The sequence below is a fragment of the Oncorhynchus keta genome, chromosome 28 (assembly GCF_023373465.1).
Source record: "Oncorhynchus keta strain PuntledgeMale-10-30-2019 chromosome 28, Oket_V2, whole genome shotgun sequence".
NCBI lineage: Eukaryota > Metazoa > Chordata > Actinopteri > Salmoniformes > Salmonidae > Oncorhynchus > Oncorhynchus keta.
In genome coordinates, this window is record NC_068448.1 from 43,278,874 (window position 1) to 43,298,073 (window position 19,200).

The following is a 19,200-nucleotide window of genomic DNA, read 5'->3' on the forward strand; positions in this document are numbered from 1 at the left end:
AACACACCCTAAGAACAAAAAAGGAACAGCACATTAGAAGGGAAAAGGAACAGCACATTACAAGGGAAAAGGAACAGCACATTACAAGGGAAAAGGAACAGCACATTACAAGGGAAAAGGAACAGCACATTACAAGGGAAAAGGAACAGCACATTAGAAGGGAAAAGGAACAGCACATTACAAGGGAAAAGGAACAGCACATCAGAAGGGAAAAGGAACAGCACATTAGAAGGGAAAAGGAACAGCACATCAGAAGGGAAAAGGAACAGCACATTAGAAGGGAAAAGGAACAGCACATTAGAAGGGAAAAGGAACAGCACATCAGAAGGGAAAAGGAACAGCACATTAGAAGGGAAAAGGAACAGCACATTACAAGGGAAAAGGAACAGCACATTACAAGGGAAAAGGAACAGCACATTACAAGGGAAAAGGAACAGCACATTACAAGGGAAAAGGAACAGCACATTACAAGGGAAAAGGAACAGCACATTAGAAGGGAAAAGGAACAGCACATTACAAGGGAAAAGGAACAGCACATTACAAGGGAAAAGGAACAGCACATCAGAAGGGAAAAGGAACAGCACATTAGAAGGGAAAAGGAACAGCACATTACAAGGGAAAAGGAACAGCACATTACAAGGGAAAAGGAACAGCACATTACAAGGGAAAAGGAACAGCACATTACAAGGGAAAAGGAACAGCACATTAGAAGGGAAAAGGAACAGCACATTAGAAGGGAAAAGGAACAGCACATTAGAAGGGAAAAGGAACAGCACATTAGAAGGGAAAAGGAACAGCACATCAGAAGGGAAAAGGAACAGCACATTACAAGGGAAAAGGAACAGCACATTAGAAGGGAAAAGGAACAGCACATCAGAAGGGAAAAGGAACAGCACATTACAAGGGAAAAGGAACAGCACATTAGAAGGGAAAAGGAACAGCACATTAGAAGGGAAAAGGAACAGCACATCAGAAGGGAAAAGGAACAGCACATTACAAGGGAAAAGGAACAGCACATCAGAAGGGAAAAGGAACAGCACATCAGAAGGGAAAAGGAACAGCACATTACAAGGGAAAAGGAACAGCACATTAGAAGGGAAAAGGAACAGCACATTACAAGGGAAAAGGAACAGCACATTACAAGGGAAAAGGAACAGCACATCAGCTGGATGGAATTGAGGAATCCATTGAATCAAACCACTTCTGGGAGAATTGGAATAAATTAAACAAACCTCATCATGAGGAATTGGCTATCCAAAATGGGCATATGTGGAGAAATCCCTTTGCAAACCTCTACAGCAATATAACAAAGAGCCCAGAACAAAAAGATACACAAGAAAAATTACAAATCCTTGAATCAGCAGTCAAAGACTATCAGAATCCTGTGGATACCCCAATTACAGGATAAGAATTATTGGAAAAACTATGCACTCTCCAACCCAAAAAGGCCTGTGGTGCTGATGGTATTTTAAATTAAATTATGAAATATACAGATATACAGACCTCAAATTCAAATTGGCTATACTCAAACTCTTCAACAGGTATTTCCCCGATATTTGGAACCAGGGATTGATCACACCAATCTATAAAAATTGAGGAATTACAGAGGAATTTGCATTAACAGCAACTTGGGAAAATTCTCTGCGGTATTATAAATAGCAGACTACATAATTTCCTTGACGAACACAACGTCCTGAGCAGAAGCCAGATTGTATTTCTAAAAAATTATCGTACAACAGACCACATTTACACCCTCCACACTCTAATTGATAAACAAGTAAACCAAAACAAAGGCTAAATCTACTCGTGTTTTGTAGCGTTTTGCAAGACTGTATTGCAAGTGCAAAGAAAAACTCAAAATAACACATGTAAAGCAGAATTGGGCCAATACCCCCTCCTCATTCGAATAGAAAAAAATAGCATTCAAATTTTACAACCATCTAAAAACAAGTGACCCCAAAACATTTCATCACACAGCTCTACAATGTCAAGAGATTAAAAAAGAGAAGAGTCCCCTCAGCCAGCTGGTTCTGAGGCTCAGTTCACCAACCCAAACCAACCCCATAGAGCCTCAGGACAGCACTCAAAAAATCTGGCCCAACCAAATCATTACAAAACAAAAATAAAAATATATCACCTATTGGAAAGACACCACAAAAAATTGAAGTGAACTTCAATGCTATTTGGCTCTAAACAGACAGTACATGGTGGCAGACTATCTGACCACTGTGACTGATAGAAAACTTTGGAAAACATTGACTAGGTACAGACTCAGTGAGCACAGTCTGGCTATAGAGACCAGTCATCACAGACAAACCTGGCTGCCCAGAGAGGACAGGCTGTGCTCACTCTGCTCCAGGTGAGAGGTAGAGACAGAGCTGCATTTCCTATTACACTGTGACAAATACTCAGACCTAAGAGAATATTTCTTTCCCAAAATTATAATTCAATATAAAGAATTTGAAACTATAAAAGATGAAGAAAAAAATCAAATATTTATTGGGTGAAAAGCCAAAATGTGCAGTTTTGGCAGCCAAATATGTGTCCTCCTGCCACAACCTTGAGGGACAGCCAGTGAAAAGTGAAAAGTAATATCGCTAATATTTCCCATCTTGTTTTGTTTTGTCTTTCGTATCATGTCATGCGTCTTCTCAGTCATGTTGACACTGGTCCACTACCATTGCTTTAATGTATTGTTGTTCTCATTAATATTGTTGTTGTTGTTAATGGTCATCCCATGTCCACTACGACTATTATTATTGATATGTATACTTTGAAAATGTAAGTAATAATAATGAACTTGCCATGTCAATTGAATTGAATTGAGAGCGAGATAGATAGATAGCGAGAGAGATAGATGAGTGAGAGCGCAATAGAGAGAGAGAGCAAGAGAGAGAGAGCGCAAGAGAGAGAGCGTGAGAGAGAGCGCAAGAAGAGAGAGAGCACAAGAAGAGAGAGAGCACAAGAAGAGAGAGCGCAAGAGAAAGAGAACGCGGAAAGAAAGAGCACGAGTGATAGAGAGCGCGAGAGAGCGCGAGATAGATGAGCAAGATAGATAGAGAGAGAGCGCGAGAGAGAGAGATAGCGAGAGAGAGCGCGCGCAAGAGATAGCGATAGAGCTAGAGAGAGAGAGAGAGAGCAAGAGAGAGAGAGCAAGAGAGAGAGAGCGAGAGAGAGCAAGAGAGAGCGAGGGAGATAGATAGAGCGTGAGAGAGTGAGAGAGCGAGAGCGAGAGCGAGAGAGAGAGAGAGAGAGAGAGCGAGAGAGAGCGATAGAGCTCGAGAGTGATAGAGATAGCGATAGAGCTAGAGAGAGCGATAGAGAGATAGCGAGAGAGAGCGAGAGCGATAGAGAGAGCGAGAGCGATAGAGAGATAATGATAGAGAGCGAGAGAGATAGTGATCGAGATAGAGAGCAAGAGAGAGATATAGTGGGAGATAGAGCGAGAGAGAGCGAGAGAGAGCAATAGAGAGAGTGCGAGAGAGATAGATATAGCGAGAGAGAGCGAGCTAGATAGAGAGCGAGAGCAAGAGAGAGAGCGATAGATAGAGCGAGGGAGATGGATAGAGAGAGATGGAGACAGCACGAGAGAGACAGCGTGAGAGAGAGAGAGCGATAGAGATAGATGCATGCAGAGCAGAATTAGGCCGATATCCACTAATTATCAAAATCCAGAAAAGAGCCGTTAAATTCTACAAACCACCTAAAAGGAAGCGATTCCCAAACCTTCCATAACAAAGCCATCACCTACAGAGAGATGAACCTGGAGAAGAGTCCCCTAAGCAAGCTGGTCCTGGGGCTCTGTTCACAAACACAAACACACCCTACAGAGCCCCAGGACAGCAGCACAATTAGACTCAACCAAATCATGAGAAAATAAAAAGATAATTACTTGACACATTGGAGAGAATTAACAAAAAAACAGAGCAAACTAGAATGCTATTTGGCCCTACACAGAGAGTACACTGAGGCAGAATACCTGACCACTGTGACTGACCCAAAATTAAGGAAAGCTTTGACTATGTACAGACTCAGTGAGCATCGCCTTGCTATTGAGAAAGGCCGCCGTAGGCAGACATGGTTCTCGAGAGAAGACAGGCTATGTGCTCACTGCCCACAAAATGAGGTGGAAACTGAGCTGCACTTCCTAACCTCCTGCCGAATGTATGACCATATTAAAGTGACATATTTCCCTCAGATTACACAGATCCACAAAGAATTCGAAAAAAAATCAAATTTTGATAAACTCCCATATCTACTGGGTGAAATTCCACAGTGTGCCATCACAGCAGCAAGATGTGTGACCTGTTGCCACGAGAAAAGGGCAACCAGTGAAGAACACACACCATTGTAAATACAACCCATATTTATGCTTATTTATTTTATATTGTGTCCTTTAACCTTTTGTACATTGTTAAAACACTGTATATATATATAATATGACATTTGTAATGTCTTTATTGTTTTGAAACTTCTGTATGTGTAATGTTTACTGTTAATTTTTATTGTTTATTTCACTTTATATATTATCTACCTCACTTGCTTTGGCAATGTTAACACATGTTTCCCATGCCAATAAAGCCCTTGAATTGAAATGAATTGATAGAGCAAGAGAGATAGGGAGAGAGAGCGAGAGCGAATTGGAGTTGGATAAATTTAGATAAACTTTTTTTTTTTTTCTCGCAAGGACTTATACAGGGTACTAAACCTCAACATTAAAACCATCAATCCAAATAAAAAATTCCATACCTAAAACCTTGATTTTGGACAAAATTTTCTGAATGGACTATTACTACCAAGGACTAAAAAGAAAAAACTTCTGACAAACCAAAAACCTGCACAAGAAAGTACAGCGGAACTTGGAAATACCATCCAACACAGAACTGAGTGAGTAATATTCAGTCTGAAGCTACTTCTGAAGCCAAAAAGTAAAAGATAATAATCTCTAGATAATTTTCCTATATAAAGCTAAGTAAATAAGTATACTAAGCTACCAAGCTGCTAGGACAGAACAGACCTGGCAGCACCTTCAATTAGCACTGAGGTGTGAAGTCAGATGTGTGAAAACTCTTGAACCCAACAATGGCAGGAGAGTTTCACAGCCCCCCCCCGCCCCAAATGCAGAGGCATTTGAAGCCCCAGTGGCTTATCCCTGTCCAGGGGTCATTACAATACAGTACCCCATGGATATTAAAAATAACATTGCATTTTTTTTTAAGCCTCTCAAGGACAATCCAGAGACACTATTAGCTGATTGTTTGCAAAGAGGGGAACTTAAGCAACTTATTTTTTTTACACAGACCTTCCCCTGGCATGGCACTGTGCTATAAGAGCACACTACCCCTATGTCAAGAGAGAGGGTATTGGCCCAGGGTCCTGTATTTGATGCTTTGCCTGTGATGGTTCGTCTGAGAGCAAAGCAGGATTTCTTAGAAGCTTCCGGGGTAGAGTCCCGCTCCTTGAAAGTGGCAGATCTACCCTTTAGCTCAGTGCGGATGTTGCCTGTAATCCATGGCTTCTGGTTGGGGTATGTACGTACAGTCACTGTGGGGATGACGTCATCGATGCACTTATTGATGAAGCTGATGTGGTGGACTCCAATGCCATTGGAAGAATCCCGCAACATATTCCAGTACGTGCTAGCAAAACAGTCCTGTAGTTTAGCATCTGCTTCATTGGACTACTTCCTGCTTCAGTTTTTGCTTATAAGCCGAAATCAGGAGGATAGAATTATGGTCAGATTTGCCAAATGGAGGGTGTGGGAGTGCTTTGTATGTGTCTCTGTGTGTTGGGTAAAGGTGGTTTAGAGTTTTTTCCCTCTGGTTGCACATTTAACTTCTTTGGGAATGGGGGGCAGTATTGAGTAGCTTGGATAAAAAGGTGCCCTGAGTAAACTGTCTGCTACTCAGGTCTAAAAGCTAGAATATTAATATAATATTGGATAGTATATTTGGATAGAAAACACTATGAAGTTTATAAAACTGTTTGAATTATGTCTGTGAGTATATCAGAACTCAAATAGCAGGCAAAAACATGATAAAGAATCCAACCAGGAAGTGGGAAATCTGAGGTTTGTAGTTTCCAAGTCATTGCCTATCGAATATACAGTGTCTATGGTGTCATATTGCACTTTCTACGGCTTCCACTCGATGTCAACAGTCTTTAGAACCTTGTTTGAGGCTTCTACTGTGAAGTGGGGGCGAATGAGAGCTGATTCAACCAGAGGTCTGCCAGAGTGGCATGAGCTGATCACGCACGCATTTCTGAAGACAAAGGAATTCTCCGGTTGGAACATTATTGAAGATTTATGTTAAAACAGCCTAAAGATTGATTCTATACATCGTTTGACATGTATCTACGGACAATAATGGAACTTTTTGACTTTGTCTGGACCTAGTGATCGGGTGTCGTGAATTTGGATTACAGGTCTAAACGCGCAAACAAAAAGGAGGTATTTTGAGATAAATTATGGACATTATCGAACAAAACAAACATTTATTGTGGAACTGGGATTCCTGGGAGTGCATTCTGATGAAGATCATCAAAGGTAAGTGAATATTTATAATGCTATTTTGGACTTCTGTTGACTCCACAACATGGCGGATATCTGTATGGCTTGTTTTAGTGTCGGAGCGCTGTACTCAGATTATTGTATGGTGTGCTTTTTTCATAAAACAAAATTGAAATCAGACACAGCGGTTGCATTAAGGAGATGTGGATCTAAATTTCCATGCAGAACACTTGTATCTTTTAGCAATGTTTATTATGAGTATTTCTGTAAATTGACGTGGTACTCTGCAAAATCACCGGATGTTTTGGAACTACTGAAAACAACACGCTTATGTACACAGATTTTTGGATATAAATATGAACTTTATCGAGCAAAACATACATGTATTGTGTAACATGAAGTCCTATGAGTGTCATCTGATGAAGATCAAAGGTTAGTGTTTCATTTTCTCTATATTTCTGCTTTTTGTGACTCCTCTCTTTGGCTGGAAAAATGGCTATGCTTTTCTGTGACTAGGTGCCGACCTAACATAATCGTTTGGTGTGCTTTCGTCGTAAAGCCTTTTTGAAAATCGGAAACTGTGGCTGGATTTACAACAAGTTTATCTTTAAAATTGTGTAAAATATTTGTATGTTTGAGGAATTTTAATTATGGGATTTCTGTTGTTTTGAATTTGGCGCCCTGCAATTTCACTGGCTGATGGCGAGGTGGGACGCTACCGTCCCACATATCCCAGAGAAGTTAACTTGCTGGTAGAAGTGAGATAAAACAGATTTGAGTTTCCTTGCATTAAAGTCCCCGGCCACTAGGAGCACCGCCTCTGGATGAGCGTTTTCCTGTTTGCTTATGGCCATGTACAGCTCATTGAGTGTGGTCTTAGTGCTAGCATTGGTTTGTGGTGGTATATAGACAACTATGAAAAATACAGATGAAAACTCTTGGTAAATAGTGTCATCTACAGTTTATCATGAGTGTCATCTACAGTTTATCATACTCTACCTCAGGCAAGCAAAAAACTTGAGACCTTAGATTTTGTGCACCAGCTGTTTTTTACAAATATACACAGACGCTGCTGTTCTATCCTGCCAAAAAAGCTTAAAACCTGCCAGCTGTATGTTATTCTTGTCGTCGTTCAGCCACGACTCTGAAACGTAAGATGCTCATCATGCTCTGCTATGCTGACACCTACTGTGATGGTTCGGGCCTAAACCACACAAAAACAACACACTATGGAACACAAATCTTTTACTATCTCATCCTGGAATATAAGAGGTCTGAGAAAAATAGAAAAATGTCCTCATGTGTGCTACCTATACCACCTAATAGAATCCCCATACTTTTAACTATGACAGTTTCTCAATCCTATAGGGGGAGATGAACAATTCCCTGGCTCAGGGACATGTCGCAACCTAAATACCTGAACTGGACAAGAACCCAACACACTTTACACACGGAGGGACAAACACCTACCTGTAGATGACAGCATTCTCTCCCCTATATGCCTCCCATGACACAACTACGACAACATAACAAACAAAGACGGGTCACAACTCCTGCAGCTCTGTCGGACGCTGGGTACTAGAGGTCGACCGATTAATCGGAATGGCCGATTAATTAGGGCCGATTTCAAGTTTTCATAACAATCGGAAATGGGTATTTTTGGACACCGATTTGGCCGATTTAAAGAAATATATATTTTACACCTTTATTTAATCTTTATTTAACTAGACAAGTCAGTTAAGAACACATTCTTATTTTCAATGACAGCCTAGGAATGGTGGGTTAACTGCCTCGTTCAGGGGCAGAACGAGAGATTTTTTACCTTGTCAGCTCGGGGGATTCAATCTTGCAACCTTACAGTTAACTAGTCCAATGCTCTAGCCACCTGATTACATTGCACTCCACGAGGAGACGGCCAGATACGCGAATGCAGTAAGCCAAGGTAAGTTGCTAGCTAGCATTGAACTTATCTTCTAAAAAAAACAAATCAATCAATCATAATCACTAGTCAACTACACATGGTTGATGACTATTACTAGTTTATCTAGCATGTCCTGCGTTGCATATAATCGATGCGGTGCGTATCGTTGCTCCAATGTGAACCTAACCATAAACATCAATGCCTTTCTTAAAATCAATACTCAGAAGTATATATTTTTTAAAACTGCATATTTAGCTAAAAGAAATCCAGGTTAGCAGGCAATATTAACCAGGTGAAATTGTGTCACTTCTCTTGCGTTCATTGCACGCAGAGTCAGTGTATATGCAACAGTTTGGGCCGCCTAATTTGCCAGAATTTTACGTAATTATGACATAACATTGAAGGTTGCGCAATGTAACAGGAATATTTAGACTTATGGATGCCACTCATTAGATAAAATACGGAACAGTTCCGTATTTCACTCAAAGAATAAACGTCTTGTTTTCGAGATGATAGTTTCCGGATTCTGCCATATTAATGACCTAAGGCTCGTACTTCTGTGTGTTATCATGTTATAACTAAGTCTATGATTTGATAGAGCACTCAGCACCCATCACTCAGTAGGCAGCAGCAGGCTCGTAAGCATTCATTCAAACAGCACTTTCGTCCGTTTGCCAGCAGCTGTTTATGACTTCAAGCCTATCAACTCCCAAGATTAGGCTGGTGTAACCGATGTGAAATGGCTAGCTAGTTAGCGGGGTGCGCGCTAATAGCATTTCAAATAGCATTTCAAATGTTACTCGCTCTGAGACTTGGAGTGGTTGTTCCCCTTGCTATATGCATGGGTAACGCTGCGTCGAGGGTGGCTGTTGTCGTTGTGTTCCTGTTTCGAGCCCAGGTAGGAGCGAGGAGAGGGACGGAAGCTATACTGTTACACTGGCAATACTAAAGTGCCTTTAAGAACATCCAATAGTCAAAGGTATATGAAATACAAATGGCATAGAGAGAAATAGTCCTATAATTCCTATAATAACTTCAACCTAAAACTTCTTACCTGGGAATATTGAAGACTCATGTTAAAAGGAACCACCAGCTTTCATATGTTCTCATGTTCTGAGCAAGGAACTTAAACGTTAGCTTTCTTACAAGGCACATATTGCACTTTTACTTCTCCAACACTTTGTTTTTGCATTATTTAAAACAAATTGAACAGGTTTCATGATTTATTTGAGGCTAAATTGATTTTATTGATGTATTATATTAAGTTAAAATAAGTGTTCATTCAGTATTGTTGTAATTGTCATTGTTACAAATAAAAAAATGTAAACAAATACAATTTTAAAATAAAATAGGTTGATTAATCGGTATCGGCTTTTTTGGGGGTCCACCAATAATCGGTATCGGCGTTGAAAAATCATAAAATCGGTCGACCTCTAGTATGTACATAATCAATGGTAGGCTTCGAGGGGACTCCTATTGTAGGTACACTTATAGCTCATCTCGTGACCTGGGCCCTGACAATAAATCTCAGTAAGACAAATATAATGGTGTTGCAAAAAAGGTTCAGTTGCCAGGACCACAAAAAACAAATTCCATCTAGACACCATTGCCCTAGAGCACACAAAAAACAATACATACCTCGGCCTAAACATCAGCGCCACAGGTAACTTCCACAAAGATGTGAACGATCTGAGAGACAAGGCAAGAAGGACCTTCTATGCCATCAAAAGGAACATAAAATTCAACATACCAATTAGGATCTGGCAAAAAAATACTTTCAGTTATAGAACCCTTTGTCCTTTATGGTTGTGAGGTCTGGGGGTCCGCTCACCAACCAAGAATTCACAAAATGGGACAAACACCAAATTGAGACTCTGCATGCAGAATTCTGCAAAGATATCCTCCGTGTACAATATGAAACACCAAATAATTAATGCAGAGCAGAATTAGGCAGATACCTGCTAATTATCAAAATACGATTCCCAAACATTCCATAACAAAGCCACCACCTACAGAGAAATGAACCTGGAGAAGAGCCCCCTAAGGAAGCTGGTTCTGGGGCACTGTTCACAAACACAAACAAACCCCACAGAGCACCAGGACAGCAACACAATTAGACCCAACCAAATCATGAAAAAACTAACAAATAATTACTTGACACATTGGAAAGGATTTACAAAAAAACTACAATGCTATTTGGCCCTAAACAGAGAGTACAGTGGCAGAATACCTGACCACTGACTGACCCAAGATTAAGTAAATCTTTAACTATGTACAGACTCAGTGAGCTTAGCCTTGCTATTGAGAAAGGCAGCCCTGGCTCTCAAGAGAAGACATGCTATGTGCACACTGTCCACAAAATGGGGTGGAAACTGAGCTGCACTTCCTAACCTCCTGCCAAATGTATGACCATATTAGTGACATATTTCCCTCAGATTACACAGACCCACAAAGAATTCGAAAACAAATCCAATTTTGATAAACTCCCATATCTATTGGGTGAAATACCACAGTGTGCCATCACAGCAGCAATATTTGTGACCTGTTGCCACAAGAAAAGGGCAACCACTGAAGAACAAACACCATTGTAAATACAACCTAGTGTGCGCTGGGAGCTGGGAAGCAAATTCAGGGAGTGAATCATTTAATAAATAAATGAAAACATAATTCAAAACAAGAAACACAAACAACGCACAGACATGAAACTGAAGCAGAAACAATAATGCCTGGGGAAGGAACCAAAGGGAGTGACATATATAGGGAAGGTAATCAGGGAAGAGATGGAGTCCAGGTGAGTCTAATGACACGCTGATGCGCGTAACGATTGTCACGAACCGGCTCAAAGCCCGTAACAAAGGGAGACAACGTGGAGATTAGGAGTAGCAAAATATGTATTTATTAACTAAAGCAACTAAGTATAATATACAATGGTGTGTGTAATCAGTAATCAGTAGTGTAAGTGAGTGTTTTGCATGCATGAATGTGATAATGCAGGGTGATGAAAGGTGCCAAAGCAAGCAAACAAACAAAAGGCCACCAAGAACCACAACACAATCTACAAAAGGTGTCTGCATGGAGAGAGTCTCCTCCATGCCTCTAACCCTGTTACGGGGGCTGAGTCACTGGCTTGCTGGGGCTCTCTCGTGCCGTCCCTGGGGGGGGTGCGTCACCTGGGTGGGTTGATTCACTGTTGTGGTCGGCCTGTCTGGGTTGCCGCCCCCGAGGTGTGGGGTCCACTTGCAAAACAAGATTTCATCAAATGGGACAAACACCCCATTGAAACCCTGCATTGCAGAGTTCTGTAAGATTCTCCTACATGTCAAGTGTCTGACAGACCAATCAACCTGCACATGTCCTCTACTGTAAACTTATTGTTAAATGTATAGTTATTTTGACATTTGGTTTTTGTTGTTACTGTTGTCCCGTTGACAATTTGATTCTCATTTTTATTTATATTGTGAATATCCAAAATAAGCTTTGGCAATATGTACATTGGTACGTCATGCCAATAAAGCGAATTGAATGAGAGCGAGAGAGAGCGAGAGAATGTGGTCACTGCACGAAAGGGAAGTTGAGACAGAGATGCACTTCCTCCTCCATTGCAAAAAAATATTATCCAGCAAGAGTCATTCTTTGAACAACTGGCCCCGTCCCACCTCACTCAAGCAGGTCCAGCGGTTCCTCAGGTTTGACCATTTTTACAGGCGTTTTATATGCAAATTTGGTGCGGTGGCAGCGCCTCTCACAGTCCTAACCCGCAAGTCGCAGACCCGTGTTTGCTGGACCCCTGAGTCTGACAGGGTATTCATGGAGCTCAAAGGACCCATCATCGTTCACCCTACTCTGACTTGTCCCTTTGTGGTGGAGGCGGATGCCTCGGACACCGGAGCAGGGGGCGGTCCTTTCATAGAGGAACAAGGAGTAGATGGAACTGCACCCATGTAGGCAACCGGGAGCTCTTGGCAGTTAAGTGGGCTCTTGAGGGGTGGAGACACTGGTTGGAGCGGGCACCTCATCCTTTCGTGATCTGGACGGACCATAAGAACTTGGTCTTCATTCAATAAGGTTGAACGCTCGCCAGGCTAGGTGGGCTGTTTTTTAACAGGTTCGATTTCACACTAGCCTATTGCCCTGGATCCAAGAATCAGAAGGCAGACGCCTTGTTCTGCCAACACGATGTCTCTAACGAGGAGAAGGACCCTGAGCCCATCCATCCCCAGCTCACGCATTGTGGTCCCTGTGATATGGAGTATTGAGACCACGGTCTGACAAGCCCAGACCTGAGAACCTGACCCCGGTGAGGGACCCACTAACAGACTTGAAAAGCCTGGTCCCAAGGACTACAATGGGGACACTCCTAAATTAACTGGGCATCCAGGTGTTAATCGGACACTGGAGTTCCTGAGGCGGAAATTCTGGTGGCCCAACATGATGGAAGACGTGAGAACGTGTTTCATCTGTGCCCAAAGCAAGTCATAGTGTCAACGACCGGCCAGGTTGCTCCAACCTCTGCCCATCCCAGGTCTCATCTGTCTGTAGACTTTATCACTTGGTTACCTCCATCTCAAGGGCTTATCACTATCCTGGTGGTCATCGATCGGTTCTCCAAGGCAGCCCTTTTCATCGCCTTACCCAAATTGCTTTCATCGAAGGAGACCGCTGATCTCGCTGATGTCTATCGACTACACAGACTTTCCCAGGACATTATCTCAGATTGTGGGCCCCAGTTTGTCACACGGTATAGGAAGGCCTTCTGCTCCCTGTTGGGAGCACCGGTGAGTCTCTCCTCGGGGTTCCACCCTCAGTCGAATGGGCAAACTGAGCGGGCCAACCAGGAGCTGGAGAAGTTCCTGCGCTGCTTCGTCTCCACTCAGGGCAGCAACTGGAGCAAGTTCCTCGTCTGGGTGGAGTATGCTCATAACACACTGCCAATCCTCCTTGTTCCGCTCCTCTGCCCGACACCAACATCAGGCAAACCGGCACCTCGGACCAGGTCAACGGGTGTGGCTATCCCCCCGTGATCTTCCCTTAAATGTGGACTCGCGGAAGCTCGCTCCATATGACCATTCAAGATCATGAGTCGCATCAACCCGGTCACCTAACATCTCCAGCCTCCCAGGTCTATGAGGGTCTGTCCGTCCTTTCATGTCTCCCATTTCAAGCTGGTGAGGACCAGTCCATTATCTCCCCCCACACCTGCTCCTCTGCCCCCTCGACTTGTGGATGGCCACGTGGGCCTACACAGTCCGGCGTCTGGAGGCTCGTCAGGGCCGAGGGACCCTGCAGTATCTGGTGGACTGGAAGGGCGATGTGGTGGTCATCAGTCCCGTCAGGCACCAGAGGGAATTGTTTTCTGTGGTCCTTTGCAGAAGCTTGAATTGTTTACTGTGTGCATTTGTTTCCTGAGCAAATTTCCGAGACTTAGTGTTTTTTAAAGTTTACTGTGATCCTGCGGCTACAGTTTCTCAGTAAAATATTAGGTTATCCTTAACCACGGATTCCTTGTCTGGTCTCTTCTCTGCACCTGGGTCCAACCTTACCACGTCACAGCTGCTGAGTTCTAAAACAGCCCATCACTTGAATATCATTGCTTTAACTTCCTACGGGCAGGTGGGACGGTAGCGTCCCACCTGGCCAACATCCGGTGAAATTGCCGAGTGCGAAATTCTAAAATACTAAATTCAAATTTTTTACATTCTTGAAAATATATGTGTTATACATCAAAATAAAGCTTACCTTCTTGTTAATCCAGCCGCTGTGTCAGAATTTTAAAAATGCTTTACGGCGAAAGCACACCATGCGATTATCTGAGGACAGCGCCCCACATACAAACACATGAAAATCATTTTTCAACCAGGCAGTTGCGACACAAAAGTCAGAAATAGCGATATAATTAATGCCTTACCTTTGAAGATCTTCTGTTGGCACTCCAAAATGTCCCAGAAACATCACAAATGGTCATTTTGTTCAATAATGTCCTTCTTTATGTCCCAAAAATGTATATTTATTTGGAGCATTTGATTCAGAAATACACCGGTTTCAACTCGCCCAACATGTCTAAAAAGTATCTAAGTTACCTGTAAACTTGGTCCAAACATTTCAAACAATGTTCCTAATCCAACCTCCGGTACCCTAAAACGTAAATAATCAATCAAATTTAAGACGGAATAAACTGTTTCTAATACCGGATTAAAACAACGTGGAGCGCGCTCCTGTTCACGCGCACCAAAACAGTAGAGCCTACCTGGAGTGACACTTACAATGAATAGGACTACTTCTCCATTTCTCAAAAGAAAAACATCAACCAATTTCTGAAGACTGTTGACATCTAGTGGAAGCCATAGGAACTGCAACCAGGTTCCTAATAATAAGGGTATCCCATAGAAACCCATTGGAAAATCCGATGACCTCAATTTTGTTTTCCCCTGGATGGTTTGTCCTCTGGGTTTCGCCTGCCAAATCAGTTCTGTTTACTCTCAGACATTATTTTAACAGTTTTAGAAACTTTAGAGTGTTTTGGATCCAAATCTACCAATTATATGCATATCCTAGCTTCTGGGCCTGAGTAACACGCAGTTTACTTTGGGCACACTTTTCTTCCCGGATGTCAAAATACTGCCCCCTACCCCAGAGAGGTTCAAATCAGTACACGTGTGAGCACTCTCTCGCTGTCTCTCTCTCTCCATACAACAAACAAACCCCCACTCAGACAGTCAGCCAGCCAGTGACACAGAGCCCATCTACCCCTCTGACACCCACACACTGGAACCCAGGCCAGGGAAATACAGACCACGTGGCTTAAACTGTGTCCTACAATCCAAGTTATATTTGATATGTTAAACTCAAACACAGCAGGGGAGGTCAAAGTACCATGGTTTTAGAGATGGTTATGTGGCAGGCTGCATTTACCTGGTCTCTGTTGGCTATCTGTGAGTATGGCAGCTCTCCTGTCATCAGCTCATAGAGGACAACACCGTAAGAGTATACGTCAGACTGGAAACTATAGGGCATATTGTCCTGCATCCGTATAACCTCTGGAGCCTGAGAACAGAACAAACAAACATGACTAAATTTATTTAATTTACAATTCCGGGAACCATAATTAGTAAATCTGAAAACCATAAGGAATCAACTTCTCATAGGGGTCTGATGGGTGGTAGCTTCTGTTTCATTTTGTGTCAATTTCAACAGTCAAGTCAAACACACAAGAAACGCACAATTCACTTTTCCATGTCCTGTTACTGACCATCCACAGTATGGACCCTGAAGGTTGCTCCACCTGGTGAGAACCACTCCACCTGGCTTTGACTGTGGCCAGACCAAAGTCGCCAATCTTCACCGTCAGGCCCTCGTGTAGGAAGATATCTGTACTGCTGTCAAGGAGGCAGAGCTGTGGCAGAGACAGCTGAGTCTGTGGAAAAAAAACTAAATATCTGAGCTCATACATCACTTGTCTAATGTCAAGCGGACTATTTTTTTTATTCAATTTGTCACAAGAGTGACTGAGCATGAAAGAGTATGAAGAAAAGGCTATGGTGTAAAAAGTATCCAATAGAAGTGTACCTTAATAGAAAATGACTAGTAAAAGTGAAAGTCACCCAGTAAAATACTATTTGAGTAAATGTCTAGAAGTAATTGGTTATAAATATACTTAAGTATCAAAAGAAAATGTAATTGCTAAAATATACTTAAGTATCAAAAGTATAAATAATTTCAAATTCCTAATATAAAGAAAACCAGACTGCATTATTTATTTCTTATTTACAGTTAGCCAGGGGCATGGCCCAACACTCAGACATCATTTACAAATGAAGCATGTGTTTAGTGAGTCCGCCAAATTAGAGGCAGTAGGGATGACCAGGGATGTTCTCTAGATAAGTGTGTAAATTTGATTATTTTTCTGTCCTGCTAAGCATTCAAAATGTAACGAGTATTTTTCGTGGTCAGGGAAAATGTTTGGAGTAAAAAGTACTCAATTGTCTTTAGGAATTATAGTGAAGTAAAAGTAAAAGTTGTCAAAAATATAAATATTAAAGTAAAATACAGATACCCCAAAAAACTACTTAAGTAGTACTTTCAAGTATTTTTTTTACTTAAGTACTTTACACCACTGAGAAAAGGATACTGTTTGATTTCATGTCCCGGTGGATGATGTTTTTAGCGTGCAAATAGCTGAAAGAGAAATACAGTGAAATTGTATTTTAGGACATTCAGTTGCATGCTAGCAATAATACCATTCTACACCTAAGCTGCTTAGGTATGGACTCACTCCATGCCCTGAGCTGTCTGCCTGGCGATGTCTATGAGCTGGAACATCTGTAAGTTGGTCTCCTGGACGTGGAGGTGTTTATAGAGGCTGCTGCCTTCACACCACTGTGTCACGATGGCCAGGTTGTCCTTCGTCATGTAGCCCATGAACAATAGGATGTTGACGTGTCGTGTTTTCCTGTGGTGAAAGAGAGAGAGAGAGATAATGCTGCATGAAGATAATCTACCAATAATAAACACATTATAGGGTCAACTTATTGCTCTCTCTAAAGTGAATACCCTGAATGCAATATGGGCATCACTATAGTCCTCTTCACCACTCTCACCCTCTCTTACCTTAGCACAGCCACCTCGTTTCTAAAGGCCTGGAACTGTTCCGGTGTGGGGTCAATCACCTTTAGGATCTTCACTGCTACGTCACCTACAACAGACCAAACCATGTGGTAAAGAAACTTCCGTAGCTGCTGTGCGGCCATCTTGTCTCAAAAAACTACACGACAGAGAGGAGGTGAAGTGAATCGCCAAGTAGACTAGACTCAGCACAAGTGTTACACTCCGTTTGGGTGGTTAGAAGAAACAGCCTACAAACAGACCAAGTCTTTACAAGAAGTATGTTTATCCAGAAGCATGCTCACCGTGCCATTTCCCTTTGTACACCGTTCCGAAGGAGCCTGAGCCGATACGGGAGTGCAGCACCACTTCACTGGCCTCGATCTCCCAGTAGTAACTAGAGTCTCGCTTGTCCCTCGGACGCTGGAGGAGGACAGCCAATATGAGTCCACATTCTCTATATTCAGTAGACATTACATACAATACACGTATGCAGTTATTCCTAGGAATTCAAAGTACTGTTAAGATGCTTTTAACTCACAGGCACTGTACAAACTACAAGCGCTGTCTCGCTTACAATTTTGTGTTTCTCTTGAGTGTTGAACGACGGAGCCCGTTCTCGTCTGTCTGGCGCTGGGGTTTTAGACTGTGACCAGCTTGTGGGACTCTGGCTGGGGGAACTCCCGTCTAGAGAGGGAGGATGGCCAACGGTATTCAGCACACCAGGTTATGACAAAGTGTTGTTATGGGATGTTATACATGTTTCCATTTAGCATAGCAGAAACTTTCGAAAATCTCACCGGAGTCATGATTACGCATTGCTTCGTGATTACGCATTGCCTCCTACGACAACAAACGAGAAAACATTCCGTCACATTTTTACAAATATCAAATGAACACTAATCATTCAACAGTTAATAATAATTCAGTTCCGACACAGACACTGTAAAAACATGCCATGTTGTTCATCACACAACACTCAAGACACTCTGCCTCCTAACCTTGGCTGGGCTCTCTGAAGTCGCCTCAAGAATAGAGTTGGAGAAGCGCACAATACCTACTCTCCTCTTCAGCCAGAAGCGCCTGCACCAGGAGCTAGGATAGGCATTCAGGCAATCTAGCTACTCCCAATCAGGGCACGACACAGTGGGACAGTGAAGGACAGGGACGGAAAGGGAGACAGAGTGAAGGAAGGTAAGGGAGGAGAGAAAGAGTGCTACCTGGGTGTTCAATTTGGTGGTCATATTAGACAGCATTCAAGTTATCATTTTTCCAAATACACCCGGGTATGGAGACAGAAAAAAACTAATCGGAAAAGAATACAGTAAGTGCAGAAAATAGAAAGTGATATCGAACACAATCAAGAAAACCATGGAAAGTAAACATGCAAGATGGATTACTTAATAGAAAACATAAGGGGGGAGGATGGTAGACAGAAGTGAGGCAGAGGAGGATGGTAGGGATTCCTGGCGTGTAAAGAAGGGCCAGATCGAGCAGGGAGGTTATTTTCAGAATTGTTGCCTGGACATCCAGGAGTCCCCTGGGGGCCCCCGTGGTGTGTTGTTACCTCAATCATGCTGCTGTCGACAGGCAGGGTGGTGCTGACCATGTGGACGTTGGGCGTGGAGGTGGATCGCTGCCTCTGGGACAGAGTGATCCCTGTGGGTGGGTAGGGGGCCGTGTAGTTGAAGGCGTGAGGGGTTGAGTAGCGGTGCAGAGAGCTAGGGGGTGAACACAGGGGGAACATCAGGCTTAGAAGTTGGGATACCACCTTGTGCGAGCCGGTACGGCTCCTATGAGCATCTCCTGTTTCACTATTGTGAGGCAGATGTCGTTAAGTACACCCCCTGGAGACAGGGAAGCTAGTATATCACAGGGCCCCCTGGACAGGACACTAGTCTATCACTTGCCATGACAATTTTGGGGATTATCAAAAGATCAAAATAGTATTATTATTATTATTATGATTGAATAATTACTATTGTTGTTTTTGTAAGTCTTAGATAGTTCTGACAGATAGATGCCATTGAGGTGCTCTGCGGATGCTTACAAATTCTACATACACCCTCAGTTCTTGTTAGGGAAAACTTCACACATAAGAACATTCGGAAACTTCTTCAAATTAGTCTCACAGGGTTGTGGTGGATGGCAGCTTGTCACTTTCATTTCT

The 19,200-nt window shown here is 42.6% G+C and overlaps 1 protein-coding gene across 3 annotated transcripts in view; it reads right to left on the reverse strand.

Moving 5' to 3' along the window:
- The window catches only part of raf1a (Raf-1 proto-oncogene, serine/threonine kinase a), a 38,608-nt gene that overhangs the window by 2,693 nt on the left and 16,715 nt on the right, over positions 1 to 19,200 (reverse strand). Inside the window, exons 8-17 of one of the 3 annotated variants that reach the window (XM_035741288.2) lie at positions 18,598 to 18,751; positions 18,032 to 18,151; positions 17,831 to 17,873; positions 17,608 to 17,717; positions 17,336 to 17,453; positions 17,037 to 17,121; positions 16,702 to 16,878; positions 16,558 to 16,604; positions 15,679 to 15,797; positions 15,342 to 15,473 (exon numbers count right to left, since the gene is read on the reverse strand). In XM_035741288.2, the coding sequence (XP_035597181.1) occupies positions 15,342 to 15,473; positions 15,679 to 15,797; positions 16,558 to 16,604; positions 16,702 to 16,878; positions 17,037 to 17,121; positions 17,336 to 17,453; positions 17,608 to 17,717; positions 17,831 to 17,873; positions 18,032 to 18,151; positions 18,598 to 18,751 (1,105 nt within the window). Of the gene's footprint in view, positions 1 to 15,341; positions 15,474 to 15,649; positions 15,798 to 16,557; positions 16,605 to 16,701; positions 16,879 to 17,036; positions 17,122 to 17,335; positions 17,454 to 17,607; positions 17,718 to 17,830; positions 17,874 to 18,031; positions 18,152 to 18,597; positions 18,752 to 19,200 lie in introns of all 3 variants that reach the window. The other 2 variants (XM_052483127.1, XM_035741291.2) reach the window with 2 other exon arrangements.